Consider the following 22,984-nt stretch of genomic DNA (forward strand, 5'->3'; position numbering starts at 1 on the left):
ATGTTGAAACGCACTCTCAGTTTCAAGGGTCCAGTCCTTCAACTCCTTCCCTCCTTGTGCTGAGGACTGACTTACCTGAGTAGTCCCATTGATTTTAATGGGACAGTCTGTGGGATCTGGCTCAGGGGATGATCCCATGTTCTCTATGTTACACGTATGGGCTGTAACACATGAAAGGCGCCACTCCCGTAGTGGTTTATATGATTGATTGAATGGTTTGAAATCCAGTGTGTACATTAATTGCTGCATCCATAGCACTTGCTGCATCCTTAGTATTTGTACGTAAATCACATATTTTTGGCTGTGTGTAGGAGCAGGCAAGTGACACACGTTAAACATGATTGTGGAATAAGCTGATGAGATTTGAAATGCCGTCATAACTTCTTATTTAAAGCCTCCAAATTCTTCTCACCTCTGGCTTTTCTGGTTAGTGGCATCTTCTAGCCGTCTTTCAGGCCCTGTCTTACTTTACATCAGTGGTTCTCAACCTGTTTACCATTGTGGGCCGCATATGCAGCTCTCTGTGAGTTCCGTGGCCTGCATCTACACCGTATACAGACTACCTGTAAGTCCCTGAGGCTATCACATGGGCCGCAGCTGTGTGCTGTTTGGGCCGCAGATTGAGAACCACTGCTTTACATATAGGCTTAACTTTACATAAGGGACTTGCCCCATTGCAGTCCGTAGGACCACTTGTGTAATTTTTGTTGTTGTTGAATCGGGACCATTAGTGTAGAAGCAATTTTTACAAGAATTGTCTGTGTATATGTGGTGAGAGAGAGGGAGTGGGTGTATTAGGGTGACTGGACAGCAAGTGTGAAAAATCGGGACGGGGGGTGGTGGATAATAGGCGCCTATATAAGATAAAGCTCCAAATATCAGGACTGTCCCGATAAAATCAGGACAGCTGATCACCCTAGAGCAGGGGTAGGCCACCTATGGCACAAAAGGCAGCACGCGAGCTGATTTTCAGTGGTACTCACACTGCCTGGGTCCTGGCCACTGGTCCGGGGGACTCTGCATTTTAATTTAATTTTAAATGAAGCTTCAACATTTAAAAAACCTTATTTGCTTTACATACAATAGTTTAGTTATATATTATAGATATATAGAAAGAGACCTTCTAAAAACGTTAAAATGTATTACTGTCACGCGAAATCTTAAATTAGAGTGAATAAATGAAGACTTGGCACACCACTTCTGAAAGGTTTCAGAGTAACAGCCGTTGTTAGTCTGTATTCGCAAAAAGAAAAGGAGGACTTGTGGTACCTTAGAGACTAACCAATTTATTTGAGCATAAGCTTTCGTGAGCATCCGATGAAGTGAGCTGTAGCTCACGAAAGCTTATGCTCAAATAAATTGGTTAGTCTCTAAGGTGCCACAAGTCCTCCTTTTCTTTTCACTTCTGAAAGGTTGCCGACCCCCGGTCTAGAGTATATATGCATGTGCATGCATTGTCAGCCGGCTGAAAACTACAACAAAATCCAGGGGAAGATGCTTCCAAAACTGCCGCAGAATAAAACTCAAACCCACCTCTCTCCCATAACTCAGCTGGGAGGTCTGAAAACACGCCTGAGACCCCTTTGCTCCCTGTCTGTAACAAACCCATGGCAGCCCGAGGCTACAGGGTCCCTCCCCCCAATGGACTACAACTCCCAGCCTGCACCAACCGGAGAGCGCATGCCCAGTGGAGGTCCGTTTGAGTGGCAAGTTGTTTGTTACATTGTAACACCAGCTGCTTTCTGCACTCTGGAGCTTCTGCTGCCTCTGAGCTCCTTTAACTCCTTTTGCCTCTGGTCCTTTGCTTAGCTTCCCCCTCGCCCCGTCTTCTCTTGCTTTAAACCTCTCTCTAACTTTCACCTCGGTTTCCTCCCCCCACCCCCACCCCCGCCCCCGCTCCCTCCTCTTTCCTGGAGTCTTAAAGGGGGAGAAGAAAATTAATCATAAAAACCTCCCATTTAAAAAAAATTATTAATAATAATAATAAAAACTTGGACCCAGGCACAGATGAACTACAAATGAGAAAAAGGAAAAGATGGAGCTCCACATTTTAGAGCACCGGCTCAAAGTAGCCAGCATAGCCAAGGAGAGCATCCAGTTGTTTACCTATGGATTAATCAAACTTGCTTTCCTTTCCTCCAAGACCAGGTAAGTGCCAGCCACATAAATAAGGGGAGCAACATGAAAGACAAAAAGAGGCCGCAAGTGAGATCCGATTCTCTTGGCTAATTCCATTGCAGGAGCTAGGATAGCGATGGGGGGGGCGGAACCAACTTCGTTCCTTGGCATATATTTCTTCGTTGTCTCCAAACGTTGGGGGAGGGAGGGTGGTTTTTATTTCTTTTGTTTGTTGTTTGCTTTTTTTTAAAAAAATATTTTTGTTTTAAGAAAACCTCCATCTGTGTTCCCTTGTTTTGCTGTTCTGTGCTTTTAACATGCATATGTCGCCGGGGAGCTGCTCCTTGTAAATGAATGGATGAATGAAAACAGGTGTGGGGAATGTGCAGGGGGGTGAGGGGAAGCCATGGAAAGTTTGTTTTTTAATTTAAAGAAAAGTAAATAAATAAAAAGGCGATCGGTCTGGACAACAAAGACGAGAGCAGAAGCAGCAGCAGGAGGAGGAGTGGTGTGGTTCCCCCAACCCCCAGCACTTATTTAAAACAAACACCCCTTACACGATTTGCTCTTTTAAGGGTGTTTTTTAAATGCCGAGTACTCTGGAGTAAGGAGGGATTGAAGTGCATGCATTGTTGCAATATTACACTCTTGTATTTTATTTATTTATTTATTAAGCGTTGTGGTTTGTGAGAGGTATCGGAAGGGGAAAAGAATGCAGTGGCAGGCAGTGTGTGAGAATATTTTTATTATTATTATTTTGGCCAGTCTGTAAAAATACATGTGTATTCTGCCAAGGCGCCTCAAAGGAAAAACAGTTTGAATTGCAAATACATACTATAGCTATATAAAAATCTAGTCAGGTTGTTGACTTTGTTGGTTTACGTGGATAGAGTGAGAGGTAAATAATCCAAACTCTTTTTTTGTTTTCTGAGCCTGATAATTTGTGTTTCACTTTTCTTCACTGAATCATCCCAAATAGCATTTATGTTTAAAGACAGGGGACTTTTGCAGGCAAGAGGAGAGAGAATGTTAGCATTATTTTTCTAAATGGTTTCATTCCATTCTGTAATTCAATCTGCTCTCTTCAATAATGCTTACGGATGAATGGACCTGTTTGTGGTGTAATTTGATTGCAGTCCCTTATCTCTTACAGTTAAACTTCTTGCATTGAAATTTCACTCTGATTTGTGGCTCATTCCAGTTGGCTCAACACTGGCATTGTTTGCAGTGTAATATATATGAGCACCTTGTTTACTGCAGCCTCTGAATACTCAATAGGGTATTAAAGGCTTAAATCTTAAATGTCTTTTTTAATGTACGGTTTCATTACTAATTAAAAGTGACTGCTAACCTTTGTTCCATTTAATTGCTAATCAAGTCACTTTGTTTTCTGATGCTTCATGTCAGCATTAAAGTCTTCCATTGTTGTATGCAGTGTTGTAACCCTGTTAGTCCCAGATATTAGAGAGACAAGGTGGGTGAGGTATTAATATTATTATTAATCTTTTATGTTATGTTAAAGTCCACGTTTTGAATCTTTAAATCTGTGGCTCCTAACAAACAGATTATTTTTCAAGTTCAAGAATTGTCCAGTTGTCTTCCAGCTTAAAGTTGCATTTCTTGGGCAACCATGAATAGAGTTAGGGTTGCAATATGTTATCTCTTGCGTTTGTGTGCAGTACTTTATCTTGCATTTTGATTAGTACTTTATCTACCTTCAGGTTTCATACTGCCACCCATCACTGTGGTTTCAGAGTGCCTTCCACGTAGAATTAGAAGCAATAGCAAATTTCCTAAGAATCCTCGTGGAGTCTCTGGCACTTCTCCCTTTTCAGGGTCAAAACTCTGCTTGGGGAGGATTTTATGCTTTGTTTTTTAAAATATTTTATTCAGTCCCTCTTTTTTTTTAAAAAAAAAATATATATATATGAATATGTTTCTCTTGGTAGGGATTTAGGGATAGAAGGTGGCAACAGTGTAGTGTCATTCTTCTGGTGACGCACTCCTTAAGTAGTGTTTTCTGTGTATAGTGTTACCATGCTTCACAGGTGCTTAGGAAACCAAGGTCCTTGCCCCAAGGAGCTTCTGTTCCGATGGAGGTAGCCCGCACAATGAAATCAGGGATGAAAGTGGGAGCAGATAACTGGGTTGATTTATTAACACACTTCCTCCCCCTCCCCCGTTCTGTTCTTCTTTAAAGTGAACATGACGGTGGCTTGATGATCATGAGCCCAAAGCTCTCTACTTACTCACAGGACAGAGTTCTGACTAGTGTTACGTGAACCTCAGTTTGGAGTGACCAATCCGGAGGATGAGTAGGGAATTGAACCTCCACAACCATTAAACCTTTGTGCAGAGATATTAAAGGTGCCAGTTGCAATGGTAGCCTTTGCTATCTGTGTAGGTGTCCAGTGAGACCTCAGCGTGAGTCTTCCCCTGTGTTGCCATACTGTCGTTAAGCGGTGATGACTTTGGTACACATTGGTCTGGGATGGATTTGAGCCAGGGACCTAGTAGTGAAATGATCAATATCCTGAGATCAGTAGTTTTGAGCTCTTCAGACTCACTCTCACAGTTAGATTCTCATTCTGGGGGAAGATGAGTGAACGTGTGGTGAATTCTGTGATGAAGCATACATCTGACCCTGTGAAATCCTTCCATTGTTTCAGGGGAATGGTTGGAACAATTTATGAATAGCATAATTTTTTTGGCAGGGGGGAAGAGGGAGAGAGTAGGTCACATCTCTCCTAAAAAGATCCCTCCATTTAGCTGGCCTTTTGCCACTTGTAGCCCACCCCAGCTCTCAGGCCTGCATTCATTATTCTTTTACTTGAGCTCACATTACAATAAACACATTTATTTTTAAAAAGAAGTAACCGTGGAAGTAATCTTATGGCCATGAGTGAGAAGGTAGTTAATAAAATGAAAGGGTGAGACCCAGGCCAAACGTGGGATGAACTGAGGCAGGCCTTAAAAAAATTACAAGTTGTGTTTTAAAATTAGCAAATGTTAATTTTGAAATGGCGGATGGGCAAAGGGTAAATAACAGAGCTCTCAGATAATATACGCTGTGAAAATATATCTATGAGCCAGGTCCTCATCTGATGTTAATCTCTTTAGGCCTACTGTCTTCAGTGGAGCTACACTGAAATATGAGACACATTCTTAACTGGTGTAAATCAGTGACACTCCAGAGAAGTTGGTAGACTTACAGGGATTCATACCAGATGAAGATCTGGATCATGTATTTCTAATGGCACAGTTGAGGTCTGCACATACCAAAACTGAGATCAACATAATTTTCCTGCTGTTACCTTTGTTGTTCCCCCATTGTTTGCTGCTCTATTTTTTGCATCATGTCTAGGCTTGAAAGAATTAATTTTTTTGTTGGTAAACATTATTGTCTGCAAAGCACCGTGCACATTTAGCTGTGTGGTGTGGAATAAAGAACAGCTTCCATTCCACCAGCACCAAATACCCCCCAACCTCATCTCCCATTCCTGCTGCGGTGGTAAAAATTAAATTGCTTCTTACAAAGAGGTGATGCACCACAAGTGATCTATAGGAGGGCTTTCAGTTTAATAATACCTATTCACTGGTTGATACGTTGCCCCGTTTGTCACCTTTGCTTACCTCCTGCTTCAAATGTTCTAATTACATCCTCCTTTCCTGTCCAGGAGTTAGAATCTAAATACACATTCTAAGCATTAGCAAGGAAGGTAACAGAGAGAAGGAAGGCAGAGGTATCTTGTCTTTTGAATGAGTGTAAAAATACAGTCACAGAGTTGAGTTTGAGTCGTGTGAGACATCTGGGGGTGAGGGCGGTGGTGGTGGATGTCTCCCAAACCTTTTGAGAAAAGATTCATCCTGGAATCATGATAATTAGTCTGTTTATAAGTCCCTCCCTTCTTATCATTCATGATCCAATCCAATTTTATAATGTCTTAAGAGTTTATATATATGTGTGTGTGTGTGTAGTGTACATATGTGTGTCTATGTGTTTATTGCTCTTGATATTTGTGGCTTCTGAACAGGCTTCAAACTATCAACTTTCAGGGGTCAATAGGTCAACATGTACCACATCCCTTCTGAGTTCTCAAACAGCTAATTAAAAAGATAATTCATGGGTGCTGGTTTTTCAAGAGGGGTGAAGTAAGCATCAGATGATCTTTAACCTTGCCAAACCCCTCATCTGAGATACTGGCCATGCAAGACCATGTGACAGCTCCCAAATGCAAAATCAAGAGCGACCAGAAGAAAAATTAGTTTGAGATGAGGTAGGTAATATTGATGGGATTAATCTATTGAGTCTCTGTAAAGATTTCTAAACCGATCAGTTGCCTGATTTTCTGCTGCCAAGGTTTAGTAGTAAAGAGTGAAATAAACCAGTGTGTGGGTCCAATTTGGGGCTAGAATAACATTACTTTATAATCAGGGTGAAGTTGAAAGGTATTGACTTGGGGTGGAGGGTATGTTTACAAACCAAAAGATTTATTGATTTATTTTGGGTTTTTTGTTTTTAAACTTCGGCTACTCAAAATGTAAAAAGGAGACAAGTACAACAAACTACATATGTGTCTAAATTGGTTTCTCATTGGGGAAACTAAATAGAGGGAGCTTTTTAGAAGAGATGTGAGTTTATTCTTTGAGCCAATCTTAATAGGCCTGCAAATGAACAATTTATTGGTGCTTTTGAATATAAATGTCTTTTCTTTGCACTATCACTTGTTTTCTCATAAATGTCTTGGCTGGAGATAATTTAATGGAAGATGGTTTAACACTATAAGTTTCAGATCTTGTGATGTGGTAGCGTGAAGAATATCTTAAAATGTATCCAGTTATGTCATTTGGGGGAACACTACAGCATGTTCTAGATGTTAGGAACAGGTATTCAGGAGATCTGTGGTCCATTTCCAAATCTGCCATTTTGTAACCCTGGGAAAGTCACCCTCTTATGTCGGATTCCATGTTGCGAGATAGTGTCTAACTTTTGTCAACTTTTCAGAGATCTTCAATCCAAAGGCAAGTTCTTACTGCTACTCAATGACTCTTATTTCCAGGTCCATAATTCTGTAGGTTCTAGAGCGGTGGTTTTCAAACTTTTGTATTGGTGATCCCTTTCACATACCAAGCCTCTGAGTGCCACCTCCCCCCCATAAATTTAAAAACACTTTTTAAATAAGTTTAACACCATTATAAATGCTGGAGGAAAAGCATGGTTTGTGGTGGAGTCTGACAGCTTGCGACACCCCACTCCCTCACCCCCATGTCATAACCTCGTGACCCCCTGAGGGGTCCCAACCCCCAGTTTGAGAACCCATGTTCTAGGGGGTCACCAAAAGGCTTTTACAGATAAAAGAGTACATTTAATCCCAAAACGTTGGGAGGGGGTTGGGCTTGTTTGGGTTCTCCCTCCGCCCAGCCCCCCCAGTGAATATTGGTATGGAGGAGATTTTTCAAGGACCTATGTGCCTTCATTGTATTGTAAACCTGTGTGTGACATCAAAAATGTAAGGACTATGAATTATCAGTCTAATCTATCTCCTGCACTATCTACTATGACCACACATTGTTGAGGCATGGGGGTGGTAGCTAGATTAGGCATTAAAGGCTCATGGAGAATTGGCTTCTTTTCTCCTCCCGGTCCTCCCTAGTTCAGCGATTTTCCCCAAAGCCCTCCGCCATGTGCATCTGCATGCTCTGATTGCTGCCAAGAGCACTGGCTATGTACAGTACTGAACTTAGCTGGAGAGACTCTGCACCCACTACACTGCAGGCAAGTTTGGGGTGAGCAGGAGCAGAGAATGAATTTCACTTGGCCAGCTGGAGAACATGGCTCTGTAACTAGGAATAGCAGCCATTTATGCTTGTGAAGGGTAAATTCCATCGAGGGCTCTTAGAGGAGATTATCCAGTGTTTATAATCTTAGGACCTTGAAGATAGCAGGTTTCCTCCCGGCTGATCTGGTCTTCTTTTAATAATTTATCTACAAACATTGTTTCTCATCCACCTCCCTTCCTCTATTCTTCTGACATATTGCCAGCGTGTCATTGTTTGTTTGTTACCATTGCCTGAAGCCTTGACCTATGAATCCTGTCAGACCTTGCAAGTTAAGCCATGTAAGAAGGTCATGTCTATACTAGAGAGGTTTCAGCGGCGCAGCTGCACGATCTTGTGTGCAGCCACTCTGTGCTGACAGGAGAGAGTTCTCCCATCAACATAATTAAACCACCACCGAGTGGCAGGAGAAGCTCTGTGTACAGTGGCACTTATGCCGGTGCTTGCGGGAGGAGTTTTTTCACACCCCCGAATGACATAAGTTTTGCCAATGTAAGTGGTAGTGTAGACATGGCCTAAGAAGTTGGGAGGAACACTTAGCTAGAACCTGGATGGAATTCAGTTGAAACATTCAAATCCCCAGCTTTGTGCCATGAAGCATTGTGTTGCTGGAGGGAGATGCTGTCTTCCAGGCATCAAATAAAACTGAGGTTCTGACCAATCTTTGTCATTGACTAGGGCTGTTAAACACAGGCTTCTCTCTAGATTTGAATTTGGACAATTACCTTCTGACCATCTAAATTCCCACTGTCGTTTCAAATGAATCTGGTATTTTTCCACACTTTCTATCCTAAACGGTTTGCATTGACACAGCTGCTGCTTTGCATCACTGCATTTCCTTGGTGTGTGAGATGCAAGATTAGTAGGGTAAGTTAAATGCCCAGTGATGTGTGAACCCTACCTACCTCATTCAAATATTCTTAGGCTTAATGTTTGTTCAACGCTTGGAAGTGTTCAGATGGACGATGGTGAGTTTGGAAATGAAAAATGTGACCTTTTCTGATTTCTAGCTGCTCCCTCTGCTGGTTGGATGTCTGAATCTTCAGCAACAGAACAACAATATTGTATAACGTATCATGGACTGAATAGAGACACTGGATTTATGACTTATTACAACAATCTGTAAACCCCTAACAACCCCTTCTTCCAGCTGCTCCCTCCCGTTTCCTTTCCTTCCTATGACTGGAGGGATGTTAACAGGCCACTTCACCTTGAATTGTCCTTTGGAATGTATGTTAACTATTTATGCTAAACAGTCTGTTCCACCTCATATTTAGCAGTGATGTTCTGGGTTAAGCTGTGTCTACATATACAGTGCTGAAGCATACAGTTATGCCACTGCAACGCATCTGGTGCAGACACTCGGTAACGATGGGAGAGAGCTCGCTCCCGTCAGCATAATAAAATCACCCCAGCAAGTGGCATAAGCTATGTCTGCGAGAGAAGCTCGCCTGCTGACATAACACTGTGCCCATGACTGCCTATATCGGTGTAATTTACGTTGCTCAAGGGGTGGTGGAATATTCACACTCTTGAATGACATAAGTTTTGCCGACATAGGCGGTAATGTAGACATGGCCTTACTTTCCCAGACTGGAAGAAGAGCTGGGTGTAAGCTCGAAAGCGTGTCTCTCTCACCAGCAGAAGTTGGTCCAATAAAGATATTATCTCACCCACCATGTCTGTCTTACATGAACTGTGACTGTTGTGTTTTTATGATGACTTCTTAGTGACAATGTTGTCAAGTTGTTTATTGACACAGTTTTTAGAATCAATAGGCTATTCCCTCAATGTATATATAGTTTAGATTAGGTCCAGTTTTTAAGGTCTAGACCTATTTGACCATACCCCATTTCCGTTTTATAAAAATATAAACCATTCTATTTTTTACAGTGGAATTATCTGCTGGGCATACTAATACATTTATTTATTTAATACATCATTTCCTGCTAATCTCGCATGCCTCAGTGTTACTGTTTTAATACCTTTGGACAAGCATTGCCGTTTCTTTTTTCAGAGGAAACACAGTACGGATTTGTTCTTTTGTTTATTGCCAACATTAGTAAACTCCGTCTCTGATCTGCTGATAATTGAATGCTGGTAAAGGAAGAATTACACAACAAGAATGTTAGTGAGGAAATAACTCTATTCATTTCAGTTTAAAATCAGCAGAGCTAAGCTTGTAAGTAGCAGTTGTCATTTTTAAGTAGAAAGATCTTTCTTTTCCAGAGCTCAACTTGCTTTTGTGTAACTAATTAGAAGATATAGTTATTAAAAGAGAAAACAATTAACAAACAAACATGTTTCATTATAGCATAAAGGCACTAAAGATTGTTCGGTTGCGAAAGAGATCTTACCAATTTCCCATTCGTTCCAGACCTTCTATACAAAACTTACTGTACTGGCCATTGCAACTGGACTCTAAGTTCACTTTTGAGGTTTTATGTATAATAAACATCTTGTACTGCTTGATATAAAGCTTTATTCTGCCATCTAAATAAAGCCATTAATGCCTTACAGGCCAGAATTCACTTCCTCACTTTCATCTGTTAAATATATGTAACTAAAGATTAAATGAAAGCTTACAGTTTAGCAGTCCGTCTTAGAAGGCTTGTGCTGGTAATGTTGAGGTGTCAAAAGTGCTGTTTAGCTCAAGCTGGCAGAATCTAGAAATGATGAAGTCTAGATTCATGCAGTAGTCAAACTATTTGCAATCATTTTGGGGGGGTCTTTGGTGAACTACACTTACTGTATTATAGACATCTCTAAAAAGAAAAGGAGGACTTGTGGCACCTTAGAGACTAACAAATTTATTTGAACATAAGCTTTCGTGAGCTACAGCTCACTTTATTGGATGCATCTCTAAGGACCTGCTTGTTTTGATGGACAGAAAGCTGGCGTGTTTCAATCATGATAGACCAATTGAGTAAGCTAAACATGGCTGCAAAGCCTCATTTAAGATGCAGACTAACCTAATACACTGTAACTACAGGGAGATGTCAGGTGGGACTGAGCAATTGCAGACTGTCATTGTCAGTGAACTCCACAATCAATCTGTACTGAGGTGTCAAGGAAGATAGGAAAAAGCTGCTTATATAAGTGTAGATTTGTGTTTGGTTTTTTTAATAAATGTGATTCCAAATGCATTGTGGGTGTTTTTCTCATTGTTGCAAAGTTTGGGCACCTCTGCTAGAGATTTAATGGTGTATCCAAAACAGTGCCAGCTAAGTTGTCATAAAATGTAGCTTTAAAGTCTTCCTTATAAAGTATTGAAATAGGTGGGTTGATTTAAAAAAAAAATTGATTTACTTGCTCACAGTGGAATTTCTGAACCTAGAGGTTCTTGTTGGTTCTGGCAGGCTGGGGATTCACAGGTATTAGTACTAAAAATAGGAATGTTTACAAGCTGGGAGGTGGGTAAGCCAGTTAAAACTCAGGTGTGGTTGTCTGTCTCCGAATGTAACAAGTCATAAAGAATGTACTGGCTTTATAAAACTGTATCTGGGACAACGTCACTGTCTTTTCTGCCCCAGGGTTTTTCAAAATAGCACCATGTTGCAAAGGATCTTGGCAATGTTATACGCTGGTCACAGCAACACCTGAATATTCCTTCCGGTTGTAGGTGAAGGAAGGACAGCCCATTAGTCAGGGTATCAACTTAGAACTCGGGAGATCCAGCTTCAGTTTCCTACTCTGCCACAGACCTCTGTGTGACCTTGGGCCTATGGGGAGGGGGTCATATGAATATTTAAGGTAGAGAGATACTCCTATCCCCTGGTCTCGTTCACAGGCCAGACCGTGTCTTAAACAGCGTTTCTGGATCGCTCATGTGTGCTCCCCTAGGCATGGTATGAAGTTGTGCACACTTATTTATTTCTCTACTAAAGCAGTACATGGTTGTACTGTGGGTGAGAGTTAGAGGCAAGGCCTTTAAAAATACGTATTTAGCTGTCTATGGACCAAAGAAAGATACATTGAGACATCAATTTATTTTGTACTGGTATTTTTAGGAGGGCCTAAATTTGGGGGCAAAAGTTAGCAGTATCAGCAGAGGCTGAAAATGCTTCCCTGTGAATAAAATGAACACATTCTTCTGGGTTTCTGCAGTGCAGTGTGGAGTTGGGATTAACTACATTGTGTGTAGGAAGATGCTAGTTAGTAATGGGATAGAACAATGAGAATCCTGATGACCATCTACCTGCAAACACAGCGCATGATTCCCACAACAAAGGATGTATCAGAGAGGCGTAGTAATTCACAAAGTGTTGTTGAGTTTCGTTGAATCTATACTTACACCTTTTTGTATGATGTAGGAAATATTTTTTTCTTTTCGCTTTGTGTCTGACTGACATGCAGATGTCATAATATTCTGATGGCTTGATGACTGCCATGAACAAATCTCTCTGTAAGTACTGAGCAGAGTCATATCAATTGACTGCCGAGGAGGTTAGAGAGAATGTGGGTTGACCTGGCACCTGACTTGATTGTTTCTCTGGAAAACACAGAGTGACGAGGTACAAGCTTAGACAAGTCGATCAGCATAAATGTCTCAGAACCACTTGGGAGTCTCACTCAGGTCTTTGACAGTGAATCCCGTAGTGGAATCGTGATGCCTTGGGATCTAGTGCTATTGTACCAGCTCCAGGTCTGGAGTCAGACCTCTTCAATACAAAATGCTATTCAAAAAAGTAGAAGTAAACTTCTGTGTAACTTTGAGCTGTGTGTGGTTCTGTGTTATCACACAGGCATGTTGAGATGTTCTTGATATCACTGGATGATATCCTCGCAGTGTGTTTCACTTGGTATTACTTTCCATCCAGTATCATTAAGTATGGCTGTTAATCTCCATTAACAAATGGAAAAATATTTTCCAGCTGAGATTACACAACTTCACCATTGACATTGGAGATGGAAGCTCAAAGAAAGGCTGGAGTTATAAGAATGGGGAGGGGAAGCTGCCTTCTTCCTAGTTTCTTGGGCCTTTGAGTTTCCTTATGATAATTTTGCATGACCCTAGTTCCTATGCTTGTAAAAACTAGCATATGCTGCAGAGCATTTTCAAGGCTGCTATCTTAAACTAGAGCCCAGCTCAGGCTCTAGCTTCTCATGCATTGGACTAGTATAAAGGAGCTTTGGGTCAGAGCTCTGGTGCAGAGAATCTGTGTCTGGTCTGTTTCGGTACCTGTGAAATGGGGGTAAATGTTATCTCCATCTCACTCGTATTGTGCAGATTGATTATTTACCACTTGGAAAGGTTCTATACTTGTGTTTATCTTCCCGCAGTTGACTACAACATTAGCCAAACTAACTAGTTAACCCTTCCTTGGAAGTTTTATTTATGTATTTGATGAAAATTGGCAGCAAATGTTACATCTGCACTACATCCTATTCTATATTAGATTGGCTCTGTGGCGGTACGCGCATCAGTGATAATTATCCTAGATACTGTTAACTTGGTTTGGATAGAGACTGGGAGTGGCTGGGTCATTACACCTATTGAATCTATTTCCCTAAGTTGAGTATCCTCTCACCTTCTTGTCAACTGTCTAAATGGGCCGTCTTGATTATCATTACAAAAGTTGTTTTCTCCAGCTCACAATAGCTCATCTTAATTAATTAGCCTCTTACAGTTTGTATGGCAACTTCCACCTTCTCTGCGTGTGTGTGTGTGTATATATATATATACACACACACACATATATCTTCGTACTATGTGTTCCATTCTATGCATCCGATGAAGTGGGCTGTAGCCCATGAAAGCTTATGCTCTAATAAATTTGTTCGTCTCTAAGGTGCCACAAGTACTCCTGTTCTTTTTGCGGATACAGACTAACACGGCTGCTACTCTGAAACCTAAAATTATCCTTTGGTTAATGCAGACTTCTTGAAACCCTACTGTGATGAAACCACACTTCACAGAGAATGCTCTCCTTAGTTTTCCTATTGAAAACAAGCTACTCCATGTTCACATGTTTCTGGGTGGTTATTGTACTCCTTATATAAGCATTCAGTCTCCTTATAGTGAATCACAAGCTAAATAGGCGTTGTCAATGTAACACTGTTGCAAAAAAAAGCAAATCACATTCGGGGATGTATCAGCAGGAGTGTTGTAAACAAGAGATGAGATAATTCTTCCACTCTACTCCGCACTGATTAAGCCTCAAGTGGACTATTGTGTTTAGTTCTGGGCACCAGATTTCAGCAAAGATGTGGACAAATTTGGAGAAAGTCCAGAGAAGAGCAACAAAAATGATTAAAGGTCTAGAAAACGTGAGCTATGAGGGAAGATTGAAAAAACTGGGTTTGTTTAGTCTGGAGAAGAGAAGACTGAGAGGGGACATAACAGTTTTCAGGTACATAAAAGGTTGTTACAAGGAGGAAGGTGAATTTTTTTTTCTCCATAACCTCTGAGGATAGGACAAGAAGCAATGGGCTTAAATTGCAGCAAGGGCAGTTTAGGCTGGACCTTAAGAAAAACTTCCTAACTGTCAGGATGGTTAAGCACTAGAACAAATTACCTCCAGAAGTTGTGGAACCTCCGTCATTGGGCGTTTTTACGAACAGGGTAGACAAACACCTGTCAGGGATGGTCTAGTTATTACTTAATCCTGCCTTGAGTGCAAGGGACTGCACTAGAAATCGGTGTTTTCCCACACAGCCGGTCCGTGAGATCACCTTGACAGTTTAGGAAGGCAGCAAGCCTGGTATCGAAAAGGTTGAGAAACACTGGTCTTGATGATCTGTTGAGGTCTCTTCCAGTTCTGTGCTTCTGTGATTCTGTGGCAGGGAAAGCCTTGTGCCAAACAAAGGATAAGAGTCTTTAAGGAAAGGGTTTGAATATAGTTGTCAGCCTACAAATCAGTAGTTCTGAAGCTGTTACTGCTCAATAAAACTCTACTTGTGTCCCCTTTGTGCGATTCTTGGAAAGGGGCCTGGAATGAATGACGCACGAGTCTTCCAGCCCTACGATTTAGGAATTCATGTTGGTTCATTAAAGGCCTGAGTCTGTGCACATTGGAAAGACTCCTGTTAATTTTGATGGAGGTCAGATCCATCCATTAGACAATAATTTAAATATGAAAAGGTCCCCAAATTATATGATCAGTGATGGATCACTTATTACTGGATTTTAATGGTCCCATGAAGCAAAGTGGATATTTGAATGGGCTTCAAATTGTTATTGTGATCACTGGCCTTTAGAAAAAGGCTATTAAATAAGGCCATGGTTCGGAAAAATAGTGCAAAAGGCAAGGCATAAATGCAGAACACTGTGCATGGTGTGTGTGTACATATTTGAGCATATGCTTTAACTTTGATTTTTCCTCATTGTTTATAGTATTTGAGGTGTTAAACCACAGTGTCCTTGGCTGTTAATCCACATTTGACAATGTTCCATGGCACAACATCACTATTCATCTCCTTTCCAGTTAAATCATTCCCAGTGATTAAAACAGCACCGTAATGTTCTTTTTTTAAACTCTACTAAAATGCTAAGTGGGTTTCTAGATGTTCACAGTTATTAGCTGATCTAGGCTACAGACTTTTTCACGTGTGTGGCTGATTAGGTTCTATCACATGCGATGATGGAGGCTGTGCTTTGCTAGAACGGTATGAGGGATGCTTTCTTGACACCTACCTACATACCTGGCTCATCAGTGTTACTAGTATAATGATTTGAGTATTGCATTTCTTCACTACTTTCTTTTTAAAAATATCCAATAGAGACAAATAGGTTTTCTTTCTCTTTTAAGATTGCAATATTTGGCAAATTCACCAAGAGGGCTACAAATGTTCCTGGACTCAAAATACACTGGATCAGTACTTTTTTTTTTTCTCATTGTGTTTGAACACACTCTTGATTATATATTCTGTGCAGGACCAACATAGGGAAAAGGACAATGAAAGGATTTCATGGTGCTACTTAAATGACCCTTGTACAAAATAAAGTTTTTAAAATGCGCTTTAAGCACTTGTCAAATCTTTAGTGGGAAGAAAACCTGGTATTGATAACATTTTAATGTTCATTTTATGTCAAACTAACTGAGGCATAAGGCAAAATTTTCAAAAACAACCAGGTCCCATTTCAAAAAGACACTTGGACACTTGACCCTAAGACTCCTTGAAAGCCAGTGGGACTTAGGCTCCCGTCTGCCTGTCACTTTTGAAGAATGGACTTAGACTCCTAAATCAGTTAGGTGTGTTTGCCTGCTGGCTAAAGAATACCTCTCAACCTGCAACATGCAATGCAATGAATGATGAAGACCCGGAATGAGGGACACTCACACAGTCATCGATGAAGGAAACTGCAAAGATGATATTTATGCAGCCTCTGGTAGGAGTAACTTAAAGTGGCTGGAAAGCTTTATTTCAGTCTTTTAAATAATAATGCTTTTAAACCTATGTGTGTGTACAGAATCTCTGCCATGAGACCCTGATTGAGGCCTCTGGTTACTACTACCGTATACAGTAATAAACATACGCACTTCTCTGCCTGCCCCACCTCTTTGAGGATCTCATGGTACATCAAAAATATGTGTTTCACTGCGCCTCTGAGAGGTAAGGAAGTACTGATGTCTTTTACATATGAGGAAACTGAGGCGGGTCATTGAGAGCTTGGGCAAGTCAGAACAACTCTGTGGTAGAGACAGGAATAGAACAGAGTTGTCCTGTCTTCAACTCCTACACTTTCTCCAACAGAATGTTCTCTTTTGTTCTGTGTGTGTGTGGGGGGCAGCCTCTCTGCTGTACCAACCATCTGAGGTTCTAACGCCAGCCTTTTTTTGTCCCCTTTCACATTCCCAGCTCTTCCAGTTTCATTAGTGGTGAAGTACTTCTTCTTTGCTTGTGCCTTGAGAGATACTCAGGTAGAGTTGAAAGATGTTGCTAGAAACACAAATGGACAACAGAAACCTTCCCAAAAGTCATAAAAAACAGAGCTACAAATACGCCCATGCAGTATGTGTCATTCCAAAGCCAGAATGCTCTTGAAATGGAAATTGACTCAGCTAGAAATGAGATGTGGTGACCAATGACAAACAAAAACATGTGTTTGTAGGGGTGCTAATGGCTGCGCTTCAGGACAGAGAATGTTTCATTTACCAATACCAGATGGCAGCTGCCATCACATGGACTGAATATGAAGAACACATTTTCAGGCTGCCTTATATAAAATGCTATTAAGACTGTAACGCTCAGAACAATAACAGAATACTGAGCTGCCAGCAGGGAGTCTCCAAGTGGACAAGTGTAATCATGCACTGCTCAGCTTTCAAAGGAAATTGCAGTTAGTACATTTGACTTGCTCATAATAGTGATGCATTGTTTAGCCTAATAACGAAGCAGCTCTCCAGGACCTGGCTGCTCACACTGCCATCTCACACTGCTAATCATTTTGTTCTCGTCATCCCAGAGATGAACTAATCACCTGCCACATCACCTTGTCAAACTGGCAGGTTGAGTGCACTGTAATTTTTTTTCTTAAACTAAAGAAACAGTGTTTCCACCCTTTTTTGATCAACTGGTTCATTTATACACCTTTTGTCCTATTGTGTGTGGCTTTGCACTAATGTGCAAAAATGTGTTTTTAATATAAAGTTTAATTAAAAGGACTCTTGTCAAATTTATTTTTTTCACGATGCACAAAATCTTTCTTAAATCACAGTTGCTTCTAATAGCCAGGTGGGATTGCAACAGGCATCTGTTTTCTTATGACTGTTTGTTTTCCCTCCATAACACATGCTTTTTTTAATTAACATTTCTGTGATGCTCGGTGTTGGATCTGGGCTCCTCTCAAACATTCGTGGATTTAATCTCACAGCACCCCTCTGACGCAGAGAAGAATTACTGTTGCTGTTATGTGCATGGGGAGCTTGGAAGCACAGGGAAAGTAAATGACTTGTCCACGGGCCCACCAAGAATCTGTAGCAGAATGAGGAACAGAACCAGGATATTCTGAGTTCCAGTCCAGTGCCTGATCTCCAAGGCTGTCCTTCCATGTTGTATGTACAGTGGCTCTTTATTGAAGGGCTGTTTGTGAGAGAGGGTGGCCAGCATTGAAAGAGAACTCAAGCGTTTGTTGTGAGGGAAAGGCTCCAGCACCATATGAACGGGTTTTGTGCACACACAAAAAAGTGGGTGTGGGAGGAGAGTTGAACTTGTGATGCCTTGGAGCCACTGACCTTGATTCTTATTAATATTTGATCTTTTGTTAGCTGGTATGGATTTAAGCCAGGTGTACCTTATAGACATCTGCTGGCATTGCTGTGTTGGTGAGAGCTGTGGAAAGGTGTGATCCCTGACAGCTATCGCTGTGCTAATGGAAGTCTGCAGTGTAGATGCAGCTATACTGGCAAAGTTATTCTTTCATGTGTTTTGTTCCTAGGAGGTAGGTTAGCTATCCTGGTACGAAGCACAGCATTGTCGGCATAGCTCCATCATTACAAGGGGCGTTTTGCCAGTAGGGTACTGGTATTACTGTAGGGTTGACGTGCTCCTCGTGAAGACATGGCCTTTAATTCTAGCCCCACACCCTCCTCCTTTATGATCTTTCTGCATGGGAAGGAATGTTGTCTTCTGGCTAGAAGGGTGGTTCTCAATCAGTTACAACAGGGAATTAAAATAGGAATTCTGTTCCAAGGGTTCATTGCTTGACTCGCCATCCTAGCCTGATATGGCCAGGGACATGTGTAGTGAACATCTGACTATCATTGAGACATCTTTTCATATTGCATAAAAAGGTACAGTGTTTGTTGACCATAGTATTTCCAAATAACAGAAGAAAATTTTATGGTCATGTTGCACACGGACTGTGTTGTGTCCAGAGCTTAAAGTCATCTGCTGTTGCCAGCTAATGGCGTTACTCCTTTAGCTCTAATGGTAGAGGCCTGTGCTTCTGGTGCTAAAGACTTGAGGCCCAGTCTCTGCTGAGAAACCATGGAGGTCAGGTTCATTACAAAGTAGTATCTGAACTACTGTGTACTGCAGATGGGCAAGCTTCCAGCAGTGGGGCGCATGCAGCATCCTGAATAAGTAAGCTGTGCCCCAACTTTCATAAAAGGTGAAGAAATACCTGGAACTTTCATCATCCTGTAAAATAGTCAATAGGTTTGTGATTTTTTTGTTGGAAAGTTCCATATCATCTCTCAAAAAGAGAGTTTTATTCTTTTAATATTTGTTTTACTTTTGAAACACATAAACACACAGTTTTCTACAGAAGTAGAGGATGTCAAGACACCAGATGATGATAGGACCCAGACCCCAAGGGTTAAATCAGTTAGTTATCATTTCTTGGCACTGATCAGAAATAAGGTTCCAAGTAAAAATAGTGATCAACACTCTCTGAATGGGTGAGTTACAGGTTAGAGTGTGGTCACACCAAGGAGTTCTAATTGTATAACTGCTCATATTGAAACGTTACCAATTTATTTTAGCCTGTGGCCACAGCTTCAAGCTTATGCTAACTTCCAGAGAAGTCACCTGTCTTATTTACCCTCTCTAAGGAAACAGGACTGGCAATGTCAGAATAAACCCAGCCATCAGGTCCCTAAATACCTGATGCTGAGTGCACTGAAGACTGTGGGAGTCTTTCCCTTGACTTCTGTGGGATGTAGATCAGGCTCTAAGTGTCAGTTTAGGTGGAACACTTTATTCACCCAAACTGGGCATTGGTAGACTAGAGTTTTCTGGAAGAAAATGTTTTTGCTGAGAGCCACAACGTTAAGGTCCTTGGAACTGGTTTACATTGTGCTAGTTAGCACTGCTCCCAGCAAGTCGTTCAGCTGGCTCCAGAATTATTTCAAAACTTCATACACCGAGGGGTGGAGTAGGAAGATACTGGTAATCTGCAAAATGGTACAGAAGTTACTTGTCTCCTCGATGCTCTTCTGGCTCTGTTTGTAACTCTCTTTGTGGCTGCAGGATTGGATGTTCGTTCTCAGGCTATTTATACACTTAAAAGGCTAGAGTGGCATAGCTGCACCGCTGCAGCGCTTCAGTGTAGACACTCGCTGCAGCGATAGGAAGGGATCTCCCATCCCTGTAGTTAATCCGCTCCCCAAAAGGCACAGGCTGTCTACCTTGGGGGTTAGGTTGGCTTAACCATATCGCTCAGGTGTGTGGATTTTTCACACCCCTGAGTGACATAGCTGGATTGATCAAACTTTTCAGTGTAGAGAAGCCCTTAGGGTGTATTAATGAAATCACAACATCCATAGTGGAATTATGCCATATTTTCAGAGCACAGCTACCCACCGGTCTCTGAGACAGAGTGGTCTAAATACACAGATAGACTTCTTGGACTTGTATAGGCCAGATAAAAATGCTAGCAGTACCGGAGCATAGGAGTGCCTTTGATTGACTGTCCCAGTTAGCAATCTTTTTGGTCTCTGTTTAAGACTCTACTTCTCAGCACCCAGGTTAGTTATGCCTAAAGACATTTTGTTTTTAGTCATCACCCCCAGGTAGGGGGGCAGCATCTGTTGCCCAGCACCGGGAAGAGTCCACAGGGCTTCAGAACATCTCCAAAGGTGGAAGACAAAAGCAGTCATGCAACAGTCTGCTGCCACAGGAGGTAGGGAAGGGGAGGGTACTCTGAGGGGAGGGTTGGCGCCAACTGCAGAGCTAGTAACAGGCTTCAGGCGACGCAGCGTATGCATTGGCCAGTGGTATGGTGAAAGTGGGGGGAGATATCTCTTCGTTTTCAATCCACTGTTGGGTTTAGTTGAGGAAGTTTATTAGTCCGTGACCAGTTGTGATCATGGTACTGTTGATTATCGTAAATTGTGTTTGTGTTTGATCAGGAAAGATCGTGCAGGTAAAAACAGCATGCTGTGATTATTTTCTTTTTCTACTCCTTATTTTATCATTTAGGAGGCACAGTCAATTCTTCTGTCAAGGTCAAATTATCTGGTGTTGGTATATTCCAGCTGGCACTGAAACAAGCTGATTGGCGTGATTTGAGCAGGGGTAATTCAAGGAAGAGGATTAAAGGAGCCTGGCTTGGTATCGGATGGTTTCGCCTGACAATGATGAGAGTAGGCCTGTCTTACAATAGGAAGAATCTTGGTCCCATTGAAATCAATGGAAGTTTTGCCATTGACTCAATTGGGGAAAAATGGGGTTGGCCTACTCTGTTGATTGTTCCATACATTATTTCTCCTACACGTAGCACACCTAGTCAAGTTATTTACGGCTTCCTCTTCAGGTAGGCCTAGTGGTTTGTGTGGGTGCTGCTTGTCGGTTAGCTATTTCCAAAAGTACGAAAACGGAGATTAAAGATACACCATAGATTTGTGCACGGTATTGAAGCACTGTAGCAATTATAATTTGTTCACTGCAGCATTATTAAGTGAAACTGAGATTTTGTTTATTCAGAGATCCACTGAAATGTGTTTTGCCTCCACTTTGCTCATCTTGGCAGTGATCAGCTCTGGAACCTTGATACTCTGTTAAATTTCTGATGAAAGAAAGCTTGTTTATGCCTTAGGGCCATTTTTAAAATGTATTTAGGTGGCTAGTGGGATTTCAAAAGCATCTAAGTACTTAAAACCCATTGAAATTAATGGCTGTTGGGCACCTAGGTGCTTTTGAAAATTCCACTAGGCACCTAAATACCTTCTAAAAATCTGGTCTTTATAACATGTCCACTATACTACTGAAAATTAATTTTAGCCCAGGAGAAGAACGATGCTTTCCTTCTTCAATGCGTACATCATTGCTAATAAATTTACAGGGGAAAATCAGTACTGAGCGTATCTTCTAGATCTGCTAGCTTCCTAGGCCTGTGCTCAGTGAGTTCAGCTCAGGTAACAGCTCTACTAGGTGGGCTTCAGTATTTTTACTTGTAGATTCATATAGCAATGTGGTCTCTCCCCCTTTGAGAGGTTTTAAATCTGTGGAGCCCTATGGAATGGATTCTCCCTATTTCTCTGCAAGTGGAAGGCAAGGAATGCTATCCCTATAATGCCATATAGAGAACTAGTGTGCCTCATTTGTTACATCTCCTCTCCTAAATAATCCTTGATAAATCAGCGCACCTTGTGAATATGTTTTGAAAAGTCCAATAGGAAAACAGGACACCTCCTTGTGTTTGTTTTTTTCCTAGAAATTTCTAGTCCTTCACGTTATCTGTAGTTCAGCACTGTGCCAAAAACTCTGCCATCCTTATTTTTACCATTTGTTTTACCTAAAATTTCTCTTTGTTGATATCTCTCTCTTTCATTAAAGCAGTTTGTTCATCTTTAGACCATAGCAGATCTCCTGAAAATAGTTTTTTCTATCTTGGATGGGAGAAGCCACTGACAAGTTCTTATCCAAGTCTGTTCTGCTTTGGACAGTACCTCTGGAGGGTCAGTCTCTTATCAAAAGTCCATTCTTCTCTGGGATTGGGGCTTAGGGGTTTGTTTTGTAACAGAAGGGTTCACTTCCTCAACTGGCAAGTATCCTTTAGTTTGCTGCAGTTTGACTGGCTGAAAGTTTTTCTGTACTGACAATATATCAGGCTGATATGCAAGACATTAAATAAGAGATATTACCTGTTTCAACATATCTTAAAACGTTTTATATGCTCTCTGATGCCCTGGTAAAGGAGAGTTATGTCCATATGGATTTTTATATTTTCTGTATGGGGGTTCTTTTTGGACTATATCATGCCTTTGAGGCTTTTTGTTCTTGCAGCTAGACCCAAAGACTGTGATGCTTCAGAGAAAGAAATGCTGCTTATGTTGATCTGGGTAAAGAGATCAGCTGCTGTTCCTGGGATTCTACAGCTCATGTGAGACAGCTAGCAAGTATAGTGCTTATAAAATGCTTCATTTGGATTGTAAGATCTTTGAGGCAGAGACTTTTTTTGTTCTGTGCTTGTACAATGGGGTCCAGAGTAAACGCACTACTGTAATGCAAATAATTGTATAGTGGGCAGGATGGATGCTGTAGCTCAAATAGAAGTTATGGGTTTGGTGCAAGAATTTCAGGGAGTTCTTTGTTCGTGCAGGAGATGATCATAATGTCCCTTCCAACCTTAAAATATAGG

General features: G+C 41.3%; 1 protein-coding gene across 1 annotated transcript in view; it reads left to right on the forward strand.

Moving 5' to 3' along the window:
• The first annotated feature begins 1,702 nt into the window (after positions 1-1,702).
• The window catches only part of CASTOR2 (cytosolic arginine sensor for mTORC1 subunit 2), a 176,496-nt gene continuing 155,214 nt past the window's right edge, over positions 1,703-22,984 (forward strand). Inside the window, exon 1 of the mRNA XM_048824042.2 lies at positions 1,703-2,148. Coding sequence (XP_048679999.1) covers positions 2,036-2,148 — 113 coding nt within the window. The 5' untranslated portion in view covers positions 1,703-2,035. The remainder of the gene's footprint in view (positions 2,149-22,984) is intronic.

The sequence above is a fragment of the Caretta caretta genome, chromosome 17 (assembly GCF_965140235.1).
Source record: "Caretta caretta isolate rCarCar2 chromosome 17, rCarCar1.hap1, whole genome shotgun sequence".
NCBI classification, from domain to species: domain Eukaryota; kingdom Metazoa; phylum Chordata; order Testudines; family Cheloniidae; genus Caretta; species Caretta caretta.